At 33.4% G+C, this 15216-nt stretch overlaps 1 protein-coding gene across 1 annotated transcript in view; it reads left to right on the top strand.

Moving 5' to 3' along the window:
• The first annotated feature begins 532 nt into the window (after nucleotides 1-532).
• LOC106464156 (carboxypeptidase M-like) overlaps nucleotides 533-15216 on the top strand; it is a 21382-nt gene continuing 6698 nt past the window's right edge. Inside the window, exons 1-4 of the mRNA XM_013924277.2 lie at nucleotides 533-1020; nucleotides 6205-6413; nucleotides 12521-12618; nucleotides 14754-14926. Coding sequence (XP_013779731.1) covers nucleotides 6218-6413; nucleotides 12521-12618; nucleotides 14754-14926 — 467 coding nt within the window. The 5' untranslated portion in view covers nucleotides 533-1020; nucleotides 6205-6217. The remainder of the gene's footprint in view (nucleotides 1021-6204; nucleotides 6414-12520; nucleotides 12619-14753; nucleotides 14927-15216) is intronic.

Here is a 15216-nt window from a genome sequence, read left to right as displayed (position 1 = left end):
CTTGATGTAAATAGTCGTCATTAGTTTATCTTTTTGGTTGTTAATTATAAAGCTGTTAAAACCAAACAGATTACCTAACGATCAACACATCGTTTCGAAAATACTGGAAAGGGATTTTGATGATGAAACCACGAATAAAATTAATGGAAAGTTTTAGATGCGTGATAAACGATACACAATTAAGAACAACAATAATTACATAAGTTAAGACTTGCTGAACTTTTTGCCTCATTCTGTGCTTTTGAATGTTTCGTGAAGTTTATTGCTCAGACACTCCTTAACAGTATTTATTACGAGCAGAGTCTTTATATCTAATTTAATTGATATTTCTGTAGTTTGTGTGGCACCAAATGTGTGTACAACTACAGACAAAAATGTTATAAGATGCATTCACAGAAAGATGCAAGAACAGACTGGCGAATACAATGCATATGTGTTCGAGAACTATGCTAGATATATGATTGTTATTGAACTTGGAATAATGCCAACTAACTAGTTTTGTTATTTACATCTGCAAACTGTTCTCCACATTATCGGCATATAGCTATAAATAAGGAAGTCAATGTGGACTAACGGTTAGTGCTTTGGACTGGTATTGGCACCCTGTTCAGGGACAACGTGTCACCATTCTTATTCGTTTGTGTTACAGAAAATCGGAGTTAAGCACCAGCCTTATGTGCCCTATGAAGGCGCGATAAGATTCATTTACTTACGTACTATAAATAAGGTTAAGGCTTTTTTGCTAAAACCCTTTTTAATCTTGATAAATTAATAGCTAATCCCAACGTACTTCCTTTCAGAAATGCATTCAAAGGAAATGGACCAATCATTTATTAGTAAGCTTTTTTGGTGATCGCTCTATCAAGCAGCTTTTGGAGGAATATCCGGCCTGACGTAACATCTGTTGTATTTCTTTGATATTAGGTTATTGTATAAACAGCAGTTGAAGTCCGAAGGTCGATCATTAAAACTCTCCGATTCCACATGTACACTCTTATCTAAACGAAAGGGAACAATAAAGTAAGTTCATTTTAGATCTTATAGTAAATAATGTTTCACTCTCTGAATAATTAATGAGGGCATGTGTAAAAATTTCCCAAAATTTGACTTTAATTAATCGTTGTACTAATAACCAAAACAGTTAGGGTCAAATTAATTCTGGAACTAGCTTATATGTCTAAAAAATTCTAAAGAAAAAACAACAACATAGATTTAAAGAATCTAAACAAGTATGTGACAAAAGTTTGTGTGTTTGTGTCTGTTTATAACTGGCCAAAGACTGCACCGATTGTCACCGAACCTGATATGTAACTTTAGGACCTCTGAGGAGTGACACAGTGGGAGTCAGCATTCTGCTCTAACTAGTTTGTCACCCTGGGTGGCCCTGTGTATTCTCCATGCGTTGCGTCCGCTTATAATTGGTGAAGCGCTGCACCGATTGTCACCAAACCTGGCATATAACCTTAGGACTCCCGGGAAGAGACCTGGGGTGGGGGGGGATTCGGGTGTGATTCTCTACGTCTTTCCTGCGCGTTGAACGGGCACGCTAGTTAGTATAACTAAAATTTGACGGATCTCAGTCAAGTAATTATTCCATATATAGCCAAATACCTTACCTTTAAATCGTGAATTGTATTTTTCGATTCTGATTGAGTATTGGTTAAGCAAAATTATTTTGACAATATGCCGAACAATGAAGTATAAAAGAGCATATTTCGGCATTTGATAACATTAATAAAAACTATGCCAGTTTTTAACGTGTACAATATTTTCGAAAAAAACAATACAATAAAAACGGATTAAAAATGTAAAAGATAAATATTTTGAGCTGTGTGCACTAAAGAACAAAGGAAACCGCTATTTCCGTCTAATTTTTCAAACATTGATCTTTGAAATAGCCTTAAACGCACAATGTCAGTTTCTGATTATCATATTTACATAGAGAACAGAGCAACGTCTCAAGCCAAAGTATTCAACTCGAATTACCGACACTGGTTTTATAGATGAAATACTGTCACTGGTATTTGGTATTTTCAATCTAAACGATACCTGAACTAAATTATCAAGTAAAGACACCTTTAGTTTAGAACGGTTGACCAAGAGAGATGTCAACCAGTCAGCAGAACCCGACGTATACATAATTACTCTTAATCGAATAATGGAATTGATTGTCACTTCTATAACTTGCCCATAGCTGAATGTGGTGATCGTGTAAATTTGCACATCGCGGGTTAGGACCTTAGATTTCGATCGGCAGCTAACCAGTTGGTAATACTTTGTTATATATTTTGATAAATTATTATTTGAGAGCATAAACTCATAAATAACTGATAATATTTCTACCTGTATAAAATCATTATTTTTTTTTATAAATATTAGCCATTATTAACATTTTTTAAAAGCAACACTCATACTCATTATCAAAAGACAATTTTCTATGAGTGTATCCAGACTAGCATTTTGAAACCGCAAGATTCAATGATTTGTAAAGCACAGAGGAGGCTTATAGAAATTTGTTAATAAAAATATATCAATAAGTAATCGATGTTTAAACACTATGTTTTAGCAGGTTAAAGTTAACTACAGCTTAGCTTAACCGAGGCTATAAGAGAGTAAGGAAATATCTTCATTTCCAGTTTATCCCTGAAGAAGAAAGGTCCACCTTTCGAAAGCTCTCTGGTTATAGGATTTTTATAGAGTTATTCTAAGTCTTCTTAAACCTACGTGTTTTTCTGTCCTCATAAAAGATGTAACAAAATCGTTTTACTTACTAAACGAAAGGATAACTTGTGATATGGCGAAGGGGTATCAAAGTAAATCCTTCCCTATCTAATAATGTTTACTGATATATATTTTTTTCCTCAGGAAAATACATCATTATTGTTTTGTTTGAACTATATGCTACAGTTCAATAATCCTTGCTTATAGTGAGGCTGTCCTGTCATCCTATTATATTCAGAATACAGCATAGAAAACCAGAGGCTTTTATCCTATCGATACCCTGGATACTTTTGTAAAATTTAATAAGACGTTTATCTTTTTTTTTTTCTCGAGAGAAAATAAGTTAAAAAATCTTAAATCCTTCCCCATAATAATACATTTCCACCCCTGGAATTATCCTATTAGTCCTCACCATAAACCCTTTCCAATAAATCAATATCTCATATGAGGCCTAAGTATTGATTTGTGTAGGAAGAATTGTCTCTTTTGACATCCTGAAAATTCTGTTAGCTTTGCTACTAGCAACATAGGACTACAACGATTGCATGGGTGATTTATCCACCAATATGCCAAGTTTTTTCTCCAATCACGCTATTGGGTGGATTCCTATTTATATCAAACGTTTGATCCAAATTGTGAAAACCCAAATGAATTATCTTGCACTTACTATAATTAAATGCCTGCCAAATAACTGTCCAACTAGTTAATTGATTTAAGTCATTATAGAAATGTTCCCCGGTGGGTCAGCAGTAAATTTACGGATTTTCAGCGCTTAAAAACACCCTGGGGTCGATTCTCCGCAATGGGCACAACAGATGTGGCTTTATTTAAGAAAAAAAAAAAACATTTTAGAAATACTCAAGATTTTAATGCTCTCCACAAACTGCTAATTATGGCCCTTCAATATCGTTAATGTAAATCTGAAAAAAGCAAAGGTCCACGTACTTCTCCTGCTGTCACACAATCCATTTTGCTAGTCTTTTCCCAACCTGCTGATGTGATTTATTAGCTAATCTTTTGTGTTTTACCTTGTCAGAAGCATTTTGAAATTCTAAGTACGTCAAATCACACCCTTTCCATCGCCCACTTTATACTTAACATCCCTCAAAAAATTACAGATTTGAAAATGAAGATTTTTTCTCTATAGTGAATCCACGTTTATGACAAACATTATCGGCTTTCTGATAACTGGGAACTAAATTTTCATTTCTCTTTATCTCAACATGAAGCAAAACACCAAACCTAATTATGCAATGATCATTCTTCCGCAGATGTTTCTCTATTTCATTTCTTGTAACTCATCGTTATTGGTGGTTAACAATAATTCTAAAATTGCATAATCTCCTTGTTAGTTCTCTGACTCTTTGGTGTAGAAAACCACTTTGAATCACTTCAAATGCTGACTGTGATTCTATAAAATTCCAAACAATGTGTCTAAAATTAAAGTATTCCATGATTATCGCATAAATATTATTAGTAGTAACAATACTGATCTCATTGTAAGTATTCACATTGATCTCATTTGTCTGATCAGGTAACCTGTCGTAATAGAAAATTTAAAAAATATATATCTATACTAAAAATCTTGACTGTAACACATACAGGTTCAACTTCTTGACTATCATTTTGTATGCCTTCAATCCAAACAGGCTGCAGTTCATCCCTTGTATAGAGAACCGCTCTACCCTCTCCTTAAACAGTCTATCATTATTGAATAACTGAAACATGAAATTTCAAAATAATTCCTCTTGTGAATGCTCTCCACATATAACCATTATAAGACAGTCTTTCGTTTAAACTAGAACCCTGAACTCATTCATTTTGTTTCAAATGTTATGTTCCTAACATTAGAATAGTAGCGATTAAGCTTAACTTTAAATCTGACAGAATATCGTTAAAACCGTTGTTTAAATCTTTTCCCAATCTCCTAGTAGTCGTTCTATCTATGCTATCAGTTTCTTTATTTCCAGTTTCCTAAGATCCCTCACCATTATGCAAATTCAGTTTAGACTGTCTTTAATGAATTTTTAGAGCTTCCTCGAATATCTTGCTACCCAGCTTGCTTAAATGAAGTTCATCTCTAACACATAATCCAAACTTATCCTGAAACTCTCATTCAGATCAAACCAGTCAAAAATCAAATCTTTGATAATCTTTCACTAAACCTTTGAAGAAGATTTTTATCCTTTTCAAGAAGCTCTTCAGGTTTACAGCTTCCAACATCATTTGTTCTTATAAAAAGTACAAAAAGAGAATTTTCCTTGGTACCAGCAGCTAAACTGACAGCACGTTTTATAACATCCTCTTATTTCGAACCCTGCAAGTCAATTATAGCTCTAGTCTTCTTCTGCTTCCCCCTACAAACAATTTTATTAATCGAAGCAGGTTAAAAACAATTAGGGCTCGATTACCACACCGTCTTTGGTGCAATGGTTGTAAGATGCTAAGTTTTAAATTAAGCAAAAAATTTAAAATATGTATCTACCAATGTATCTTGCAATGAGGAAGTAAATGATCAAAAGATCTACATAATGGCTGACTCTCTCAATACGTATATTAAAGGGAGACATATAGGCTATTAATTTGGTTTATTTTCAGGGCGAGCTCGTTCGAATTACAAAGAAAAACTTTCACCTTGTAGCCTTACTAGAGCCTGGTGGTTAGCTTGCCTAGATTGTGAACAGAAATATTTAGTGTTTGACCTCTGTTGCCCCAAAACGCGCTCCTCACTTTGAAGTTGTCAGTGCACTATAAGAGTAACGGTCAAATCCCATTATTCGGTCAGACAAGAGTAGCCTAAGAGTTGTCTAATTGCTGTTGATTAGCTGCTTTCTTTCTAGCCTGTCAGTTCAAAAGTAATGATGACACTATATAAATGAACATTCTGCTTGGAAAGAGTTGAAGTTACGACGTTTCAGCATTCTTGCGGTTGCCTCAACAGGTGTCTCTGTACCTGATAGACAATCGCAAGAGTGCTGAAATGTCGTAGGAAAACTGTTGATTCGGAAGTACGCACCAAGCTATAAACCTGGTGATTCGATAGATCTTTCCAATGATTTAACCTAATGAATAAAACCAATAATTTACTTAAGGTAAATTACATAATTTTAGCTTATGTATAGTTGAGCCTAAAAGGCAAGAAAAATTGTGAATTTTAGAACGAATAAGCTAATTTTATTTGAAGCATTTTTGGGTGTAATTTCAGAAGCTATTGTTCTCTACCTCATTATTTAGTAAATACATTCTGTTTTATTTAATGTAATTTTTTAATAACTTTCTTGTTCTGTTGTTATTTTGTATATGTGGATGGTTTTGAAGATTACTCGGGTAATGTTACATAACTAACTAGGAAGCTTGCTCTGATCGGAAGTTAATATTAAATACTTCAAGAATAAGCAATGTTTCTAATAAAGGACATGTTACATATGGAATATTGTTTGTCTTGGTTTTCATTAATTTTCTGACACACGTTATTTATTCTAGCTAGTGAAGCCGGATGGAAGACATAAACTGGTCAATCAAGTTTTTAATATTTTCTGCCATCGTATTGATATGTGAGGTATCAGAACTACACCGGGTTCAAGTGGACTACAAATATCACCGCTACGATGACATGACTACTTTATTAATGAAAATGACCAAAACATTTCCAAAGATGGCCAAGCTTTATTCTATTGGACGTTCGGTCGAAGGTATATTAAAACTCCTGTTGTAAATTAGATTATATAGAGACAAACAATACAATTTTTTTCTCGATAATAAAGTACCTAATATAGAAATTCTAGAAAGATCCTTTTCGACTCTTAATTATTTTAAGCACGTCTTACAAACTTTATTTAAAAATATAGACAAAACAACGTTTACATTATAGAATAAAATTTTTAAAAAATTAAAAATGTCTCTACATGTTTCGGTAGCTTCATGATGATGGTAGCGGAAGCTACCGAAACATGTAGAGTCATTTTTAATTTTTTAAAATTTTATTCTATAATGTAAACGTTGTTTTGTCTATATTTTTAAATAAAGTTTATTGTACAATGTTGCCCTATTTATATTTTATATTCTACGTCTTACAAATTTATTCACTCCTGATAATATTCACTTATGACTGGTATCTCTATTAAGAATTCTTATCACTTTTCAGAAAATGAAGAGCGTTTGAAACTAACATGTTAAGTTTTTCACAGATTCTTTTGTTTTGAGTTAAACTCACCAGTTTTTGGAGAATTTATCCTTTCCCCCATTACATTTAGCAGCGACCAACATCCTTCTGTTGTTGTTGTTAATAAAGGATGGTTAGCATGATATTTGTAGACATTGTTTTTTCTAGGAAGCCATAATAAGTACCAGTGCTAAGATTCATGGAATCTCCTACTGTTTCTGTCCACTAACCTTTGCTGAGAAGGTTAACTTTGTTACTTTTGTAATGAAATATAGATAACATAATATTTGCCCCGGTGAGACAGCGGACTTCCAACGCTAAAATCCAGGTTCAATTCCCCGCGGTAGACACAGCAGACAGTCCATTGTGGAGTTTCCTTTAAAGAAACACAAGATTTAATATCCACAAACTTTTTTCCAGACATTTCTAGTGGGTCTGAAGAGAATCATCATGTGCTTGAAAATATCTGTAACCTTCGAAGTTTTATGTGAGACCTGAGCTTTGAAATTCTCATGCTTTGCAAGATTAAGTACTCTACAGCATAACCTTAAGTGATGCTTTATTACTGTTATTTGTATAAAATTCTTTGCTATTTCTAATAAAACAGTAACATGTAACTATTGCGAAAACAAATCTTAATAGTAAATCTTACTGATGACAATGAGATCTTCTTTAATGGCACAAATAAAGCTTGCGGTAAACTTAGTGAGAATATGTTTTTTCGTATAAAATTTGAAACATTCAGACAAGTAAAACCACATAAGGTAAACAGTTGTAACTTAATTCTAACTAGTATATAACACAACAGACCAACGTCATGAAAAGCCCCAGTTTGGCCGAAGCTTTATCAAAACTTGATATTGATGCTTACTATAGATATAACATTTAGATGTTTTGAATACTTTTGCAAGTTAAGTACCTCTAACGATTTACTAATGATCTAATTTCATCAAAGTATTTTAATTTGAGATTGAATGGGCTATCACTTCATTAGATTCCCTTAATGCTAAATATATTAAAGACTACATTGGATTCAGATTGTTAATCTATAAGAGTAATTTCAAAGGCCATGCGGTGCTTTTTGATGTCATGTGAACTCTCATTTGTTACTTTCAATATATAATAGAGGAATAGAAAAAACTCACTGTGCTGTTTTAATTTAACGAATATTTCTTGTAAGACTGAGGGGAGGTGTAAAGAATGATACAGAAAAAAAAAACACAAAACTCTTGCACTGGGTTTATCTCCTCCCTACTATTTAAACATTTTTATATGATTTTCTGTCGCTGGTTAGAAATGTGCATTAATCTCCATCTCTTCCACAAGTGCTTTTGACTTTGTCAGAGTCCTCGCAAATCTCTCATCAGAGAAAGCATTTTCCAAGAAAATTTTATTATGTTTACAACAGGAATCACAGATCAGAAGTGCAAGAGCTGTCTTGTGTTTCACTCCTTATGCTCACTTGAGAAAGCACAACATTCCAAATCATTAAAAACACAAACATTTGAATTTTTGGAGCCAATTGTGAGATCCTTAGCTTCACAATTTATTGTTGTTTCATGAGTTCTAATGGGTGTCATTTCTTCTACTAGAGCTACTGAAGCAACATACATCTTTATAGTTTGGAAACTTCTAGTCTAGTCTACCCTCGTTTGTTTGAATTTCGGGCATAGCTACACGAGGGCTATCTGCGCAAGCCGTCCCTAATTTAGCAGTGTAAGACTAGAGGGAAGGCAGCTAGTCATCACCACCCACCGCCAACTCTTTGGCTAATCTTTTACCAACGAATAGTGGGATTGACCGTCACATTTTAACGCCCCCACGGCTGAAAGGGCGAGCATGTTTGGTGGGACGGGGATTCGAACCCGCGACCCGCAGATTACGAGTCGAGCTCCTTAACCACCTGGCCATGGTCTATCCTCGAATGTTTGATAGCGGCTTGACGATCATTATAGTTATATCTGACGATACTTGTACGGCTGAAACAATGACAGTAATAAATGAAATATTTGTGAAATGTACAGGTACATTTACTTCTTCAACGATACCCGTGAAGTAAAGTAAAGGTGGAACTAAGACAAAAAAATCAATCACAATATCATCACAATATCATTACAATACAAGTAGAAATTTCGTCCCAGTACGAAATTCTGGCACATCGAAACTTAGCCCTTAAACACACACACACACGTAACGCTACAAAAGAACAAGAATCAAATGAGTTCAATAGCCATACAACATCCATAAAAGGTGAAGGTAACAAAAAAAAGGAAAACGAACATCAAGCACAATGATTACAAATAATGTTCGGATACAGAACATTTGCCGAGAATGGGTATTGCAAAAAATAAATTATTCTAATCTTCCTTCTCAGATTCTGAATTTTTTAGGCTGGTCCATTCTTATTTTACGTAACTAAAATCGCTCCGTGTGTGTGAGGCTATTTTATGACTAATATGAAGGGTGGGAAATATTACTGTGACTGATCAGGATGTAGATTTATTACGCACGTGGACTTGAACACTTCCGTCAAGTAGGCAAAAAAACAACAACAACAACAACAACAAAAAACAAAGCTAGCACGATCACAACTACTAACAAGCCTTTTAACTGATAACGTTTAAGGTTTTGGAAGAAAAAAGTACGAAGTACGTAATCATGGCTAAGCATACAACAATTTATAAGCACAAGGTAGAGTTTTATTGATGGTGGAACATACTACATGCTTCAACAGAACGTTAGTCTGTCTTCTTCAAGCAAGAAGACAGGCCAATGTTCTGTCGAAACATGTAGTATGTTCCACCATTAATAAAACTTTTCCTTATGCTTCTAAATCGTTATTGGTCTACCTGTTATTATATTGGCATAATTTGCTTCCTTATTCAAGTATGAAATGTTTGAAACACTCGATGCTTGGTGAAATTCCATAAGTACAAAGTTGAGGAAAACAAAAACAGTTGCACGTTTCACAAATATTTAATTTATTATTACCATGGTTTCTAGTGTTACGACAGCGGAAGTTACGTAACGCTGGTAACACGTCATGAGATTCTCGAAAGATCTTAACTATTCCTGCCAACTCTAGTCTGTTCTAGGCGCCCTCTTTTATTGTATATAAGCCCGGCAAATAAAGCGGAGATAGATAGCAGATAGAGAGATATAGAGAGAGATGATTGAGTCAAGCGAGCGGTAGTGACCGTAAATAAAGTGCGTGAATCGTAGTGAATTATAGCGTGTGTTTAAATTAAAGTGACTGTGGAAATTCTGTGTATTGCAAAGTTGTATTGAGAAAGAATAAACTAGTTTTATTTAAGAAAGGACTTGTATCGCTGAAGTTTCTCGAGAAGAATTTATACCGAAAATTAACAAACGACCAGAGACGTAACAATAACATTTTGTTCAATTGTTTAGACAGTAGATTGTTTGCTTATCGAATTTCGCGCAAGGCTACTCGATGGCCTATACCACTATTTTCTGTTTTTGTTGTAATTTGCTGTAGTATGTGGGTATATTGATTTAATTTAATAACCTTTAATGTTTTACACTAATATTATTGACAGCAATTTATTTTACTGTTTTCATTCAGATTCATAATCTTCAGACGACAATGGTACAATGATAAACCTGTGTATCAAACTATAGAAAACGATAAATTTGTTATGATAGAGAGGAATGGTGGAGGATCAGTATCAGTTTGGGAATGCATCACACAGTTGATTGTATCCAGACTAGTGAAAAATAATGCAACTTCTGATTGATCGTTTCGTCAGGAACATCAAATTGGTAAAAACACCAATGGAACACTGATAACCATGACTTGGCCTACACAAAGTCCTTATATGAACTTCTTAAGGCTATATGGGCTTTTGTAAATAAAAACTTAGAAGGTCAAAAGGGCCGAATTGTGTGAGTCAATACATGACATTTGGAACAATATTCCATAATCGTACATAGATAAACTGTACTTACCATAATGGTGTCATGAACAACCAGAAGGCATCTTGTATCTCCATAGAGATTATGTGAATTGAGAAAGTAGTATTAGCACTTTTGGAGACAATCCGATTACAGCTCTTACAGAATTAGAATGAAATCTTGTCTGTATTTTTAGAAGTAATGTTCAGACTGCTGACGTGAGCAAAATACTTGCAAAATTTCAATTCAATAATATATTCAGCTTTAGCTTGGTTAAAAGCATAGCTTTATTTCCATTACATAAATATTTCATTTGATTTTGGTCCCAGGCAGCTTATGTTCAATAATTTCTACCACTTGTCACATGGGCATTTGTTTCTGACGGCATTCTGCTTTTATTAATAACTGTTTGTCTGCGCTTATTCTCACACTTGTCTCTTTCATTTAATTGGCAACGAATTACTAAACTCGTCATCAAACATGCTAGGTCGTTGAACCTTTTTTGTAGAGATGATCAGGTGACTTTTCTCTTTACTCCTCCCCCGAGTCGCGAAATTCTATATAAAGTGCCATTTTAGGATTTATATAATATATATAATTGTTATTTACAGATGTAAGCGTGAACTATGACGCAATGTATGCTTTTATAAAAAAGAATGAATTAGTATAAATTCCAGATTTGTTCCCAAGATATTCCAGAGATAAAGAATTATATTTGCTAAGATACTTGTACAGTTATTATTTTATTTAAACCATATCCTTTAAAAGTTGTGTAACATATTTCATTCTTGAGTTTTTTATGACTTATAATGATATTTATTATTCAAAAATCAGGTATATTTTAAAACACCCTACTTTGTATTTACAACTCTTATTTTGTTTATTGAACATATTGCAGTATATTTTTCACGAAAAATTATGATAATAGTTCTTTATATGGATTAGTTTTAACATGTGGAAATATAACCTGGGAAACTGTGATGAGATTTGAAGCCATAATGAAGTGCCTTAACGTGTTATCTAAAATATCACCCTAAACTAATAGTGCCCAAGAAATGTTACTTTCGAAACCAATTCCAGGGATATGTGCGTATTTTGAAAACGTTTTTTTTTATGATGTTCATGTCATCGAATAATTTTGTTTGTTCGTTATGAGTTTCGCTCAAAGTTACATGAGGGCTATCTGCGCTAGCCGTCCCTAATTTAGCAGTGAAAGACGAGAGGAAAGGCAGCTAATCATCAACACCCACCGCCAACTCTTGGGTTACTCTTTTATCAACGAATAGTGGGATTGACCGTCACATTATAATGCCCCCACGACTGAAAGGGCGAGCATGTTTAGTGTGATGGGGATTCGAACCCGCGACCCGCAGATTGCGAGTCGAGCTCCGTAACCACCTGGCCATGCTGGGTGCATCAAAGGGACGGGAGTTTGTTTCTTTGAGTACAACGTTAGACAATGGATTATCTGTGCTCTACCTAGTACACGGAATCTAATCCCGGATTTTAGCGGACTCACCCATCGAAGGGATGGGGTGGGAGTTACAATTTATCACAATAAATAAATTATTAACGGTTTGTATTAACATGTTGTTTTAAGTGAAATAATTATTGCTGAACTAAACAATTTTGTGTATATAAATGTACTCTGAAAGATGCTATGAAAAAGTAATGAACAAGTCTTATATGAGATTAACATTTTTTTTTTCTGTAATGTTACAGGACGAGAATTATGGGTTATACTTTTGTCGTCGACTCCTAATGAGAGACCTCTGTTGAAGCCCAATGTCAAGTATATTGCCAATATGCACGCGGATGAGGTAAGGTAGTATATGAGTGTTTGATAAGATCGTAAATTAATTATGCCATTCTTCAACGCTATTATTGTAATTACTATTTTATGGAAAATACAATAGATAAAATAAAACAGGAGCTACTTCCAAGTCATATGTTTAATACAAGACTCCCAACGTTGGAATGTTAATCTAAAAGAGCCTGAACTTGTGTATTAAAAAGTTAATTTTATAAATATATAATTGTCCATCAGTTTTGGTTACAATCATTATGGCTTGAATATACTTAAATTACATGCACATCTGACTTTCTATAATTTTCGATAACCAATTGTAGTAAATATATATATATTTCATTTAACAATTTAATCTATATAAAAAACACTTCTGGTCCATCAATTTTATACACTTAAAGTGAGCGTTTGTTGGACTATGTTCGCTCAGATGGGCAGAACATTCATTCTATGTTTCCAAATATTCAATGCATAAAAATATCCACTGGATGAAGTTGAAGATTTTAAGATTTATACAGAGACTTTGCTTGCATCTATAACAATTCATTTTTGAGTCTTTGATTTTAATAGGGTTACTAACGTCATCTGTTAAGATACAAAGAAACTTTTATGTGCGATGTCATTATTTGATTTTACGAATGAAACTAATGTAAATTTTTTAGCAGTTAAAGTTTTCACTGGGATATTTAACAAGTAAAGAACTACTAAATTTCAGTGAATTTAATTTAAAAAGTTGGTGAAATAGTTATTGAATTCAACACGATATTCAATATTGTTTTTGCTTATAACAAATACACGAGGATTGGGCATAATGACTGCTCTGTTTGTTTTAAATGGTTCATATTCGATAACCAAATTATTATGGAAATTGTTTAAATGATAAAATGAATTATGAATATTAAATACATTGTGCTTGTGTTAATAGGATTATCTAAATTATTTCTTTTCGGATGTTAAACTACTTGTGCTTATGATGAAGGATTAGGCTTCTACTTCATTTATGGATTCTTTCTTTTCTTCACGGAAATTATATATTTTAGTGAGAAGAAGAAAAAAAATCACTATTTATTTGTGTTTATGTCCATACAGTTATCCACATAGTTTCAGATTGAAAATTTGGACATTAAATACATTCTGCTTATGTGTATAGGATTATACATAGAATTTCAGTTCGAAATTTTGGATATTAAACTGTACTGTGCTTATTTTTATAAGGTTGTCCATTGAGTTTCTACTTGAAATTTTATTTAAAATTATTGAATTTGAATTGCGTGTCACGCCCGTAAACGGACAGTGTTTTTTTTTTTTTTTACCATACCAGAGTCCGATGAGATTTTTGTTCTTCTTAGCTGCGAGATAATTAAATATAAAGTTGTCATAACGTTCTGGTAGACAACATTTGCAGCCTGTATTTGTGTGGTAAATTACACGATGAATTCTCCCCAGAATTACTGCTTTAACAGCTTAGAACATTTTTAGAATGAAAGTAAAAGAATTTAAATTGTTGAAAAATTTTACATTCATTAAGGATGTCTAGAGCATTTTTGGAATATAGCTAAAAGTAATTTAAATTGTTGGAAAATTTTACATTCATTAATGATGCCTAGAGCATTTTTGGAATATAGCTAAAAGTAACTTAAATTATTGGAAAATTTTACATTCATTAATGATGTCTAGAGCATTTTTGGAATATAGCTCAAAGTAATTTAAATTGTTGAAAAATTTGATATTCATTAATGATGTCTAGAGTATTTTGAGTAAAACTTAAAGTATTTTGATAATAACTAAAACTTTTGATTCACGAATCTAAACCTAAAGTCTGTTTGAAATAACGCTTTAGAAATTATATTTTGTTTGGAAGTCTTAAACGTTTCTTTAAGTTGAAATTCAATGCACTCTGAAGATGATGACGCAGTAAACATGTCGAAACATGTTGAAAGTATGATACTGTTTCCAAGTCTCATCGGGGTTTTTTCTTTTATCCAGTAGAGTAAGTTACTTAATATTTTTTTGTATTTTTGACAATGGGAACAGTCTCATTTTTATAATTGTTTACAATAAATCGTTGTTATTGAAAACTGAATTTCAACTTTGCGTATCTACACAAACGCCAGTTGAATGTTAATTTTTTATTTATTTCAACTTCAGTCAGTTGGAAGAGAACTCTTGATACATCTAGCTGGTTATCTTCTCAACAACTATGATAGTGATTACTACGCCCGTTGGTTGTTGGATAACACCCAGATTCACATCATGCCATCTATGAATCCCGATGGATTTGAAATGGCCATAGAAGGAAAATGTTCCCGTGGGCCAGGCAGGTTAGTTTGTAGTAATATTTGTATCAAAATATACGCTCTTTTATTCATTCGCTCCATGCCGAGAATAAAGTTGTTTATTGAGTCAAGATGGATTTATATACTGTTACGACATCGAGGTCACGTGACTAGTATCACGCCACGTCATTCTCGAACATTCACGTCTTTTCCTTAAATCTCGCGATCCTTCTAGATATAGTGTAGTCTTGTATATATATATAAGACCGGCCACGAAGCGATGGGGAAGTAATGAGTAATTGAATGTATGCGGACAGAATATTGTTGAAGTCGAG

Source organism: Limulus polyphemus, unplaced genomic scaffold, assembly GCF_000517525.1.
Source record: "Limulus polyphemus unplaced genomic scaffold, Limulus_polyphemus-2.1.2 Scaffold1573, whole genome shotgun sequence".
Classification (NCBI taxonomy): domain Eukaryota; kingdom Metazoa; phylum Arthropoda; class Merostomata; order Xiphosura; family Limulidae; genus Limulus; species Limulus polyphemus.
Note: the sequence above shows the minus strand (reverse complement) of the source record. Positions and strands in the feature narration are given on the sequence as shown.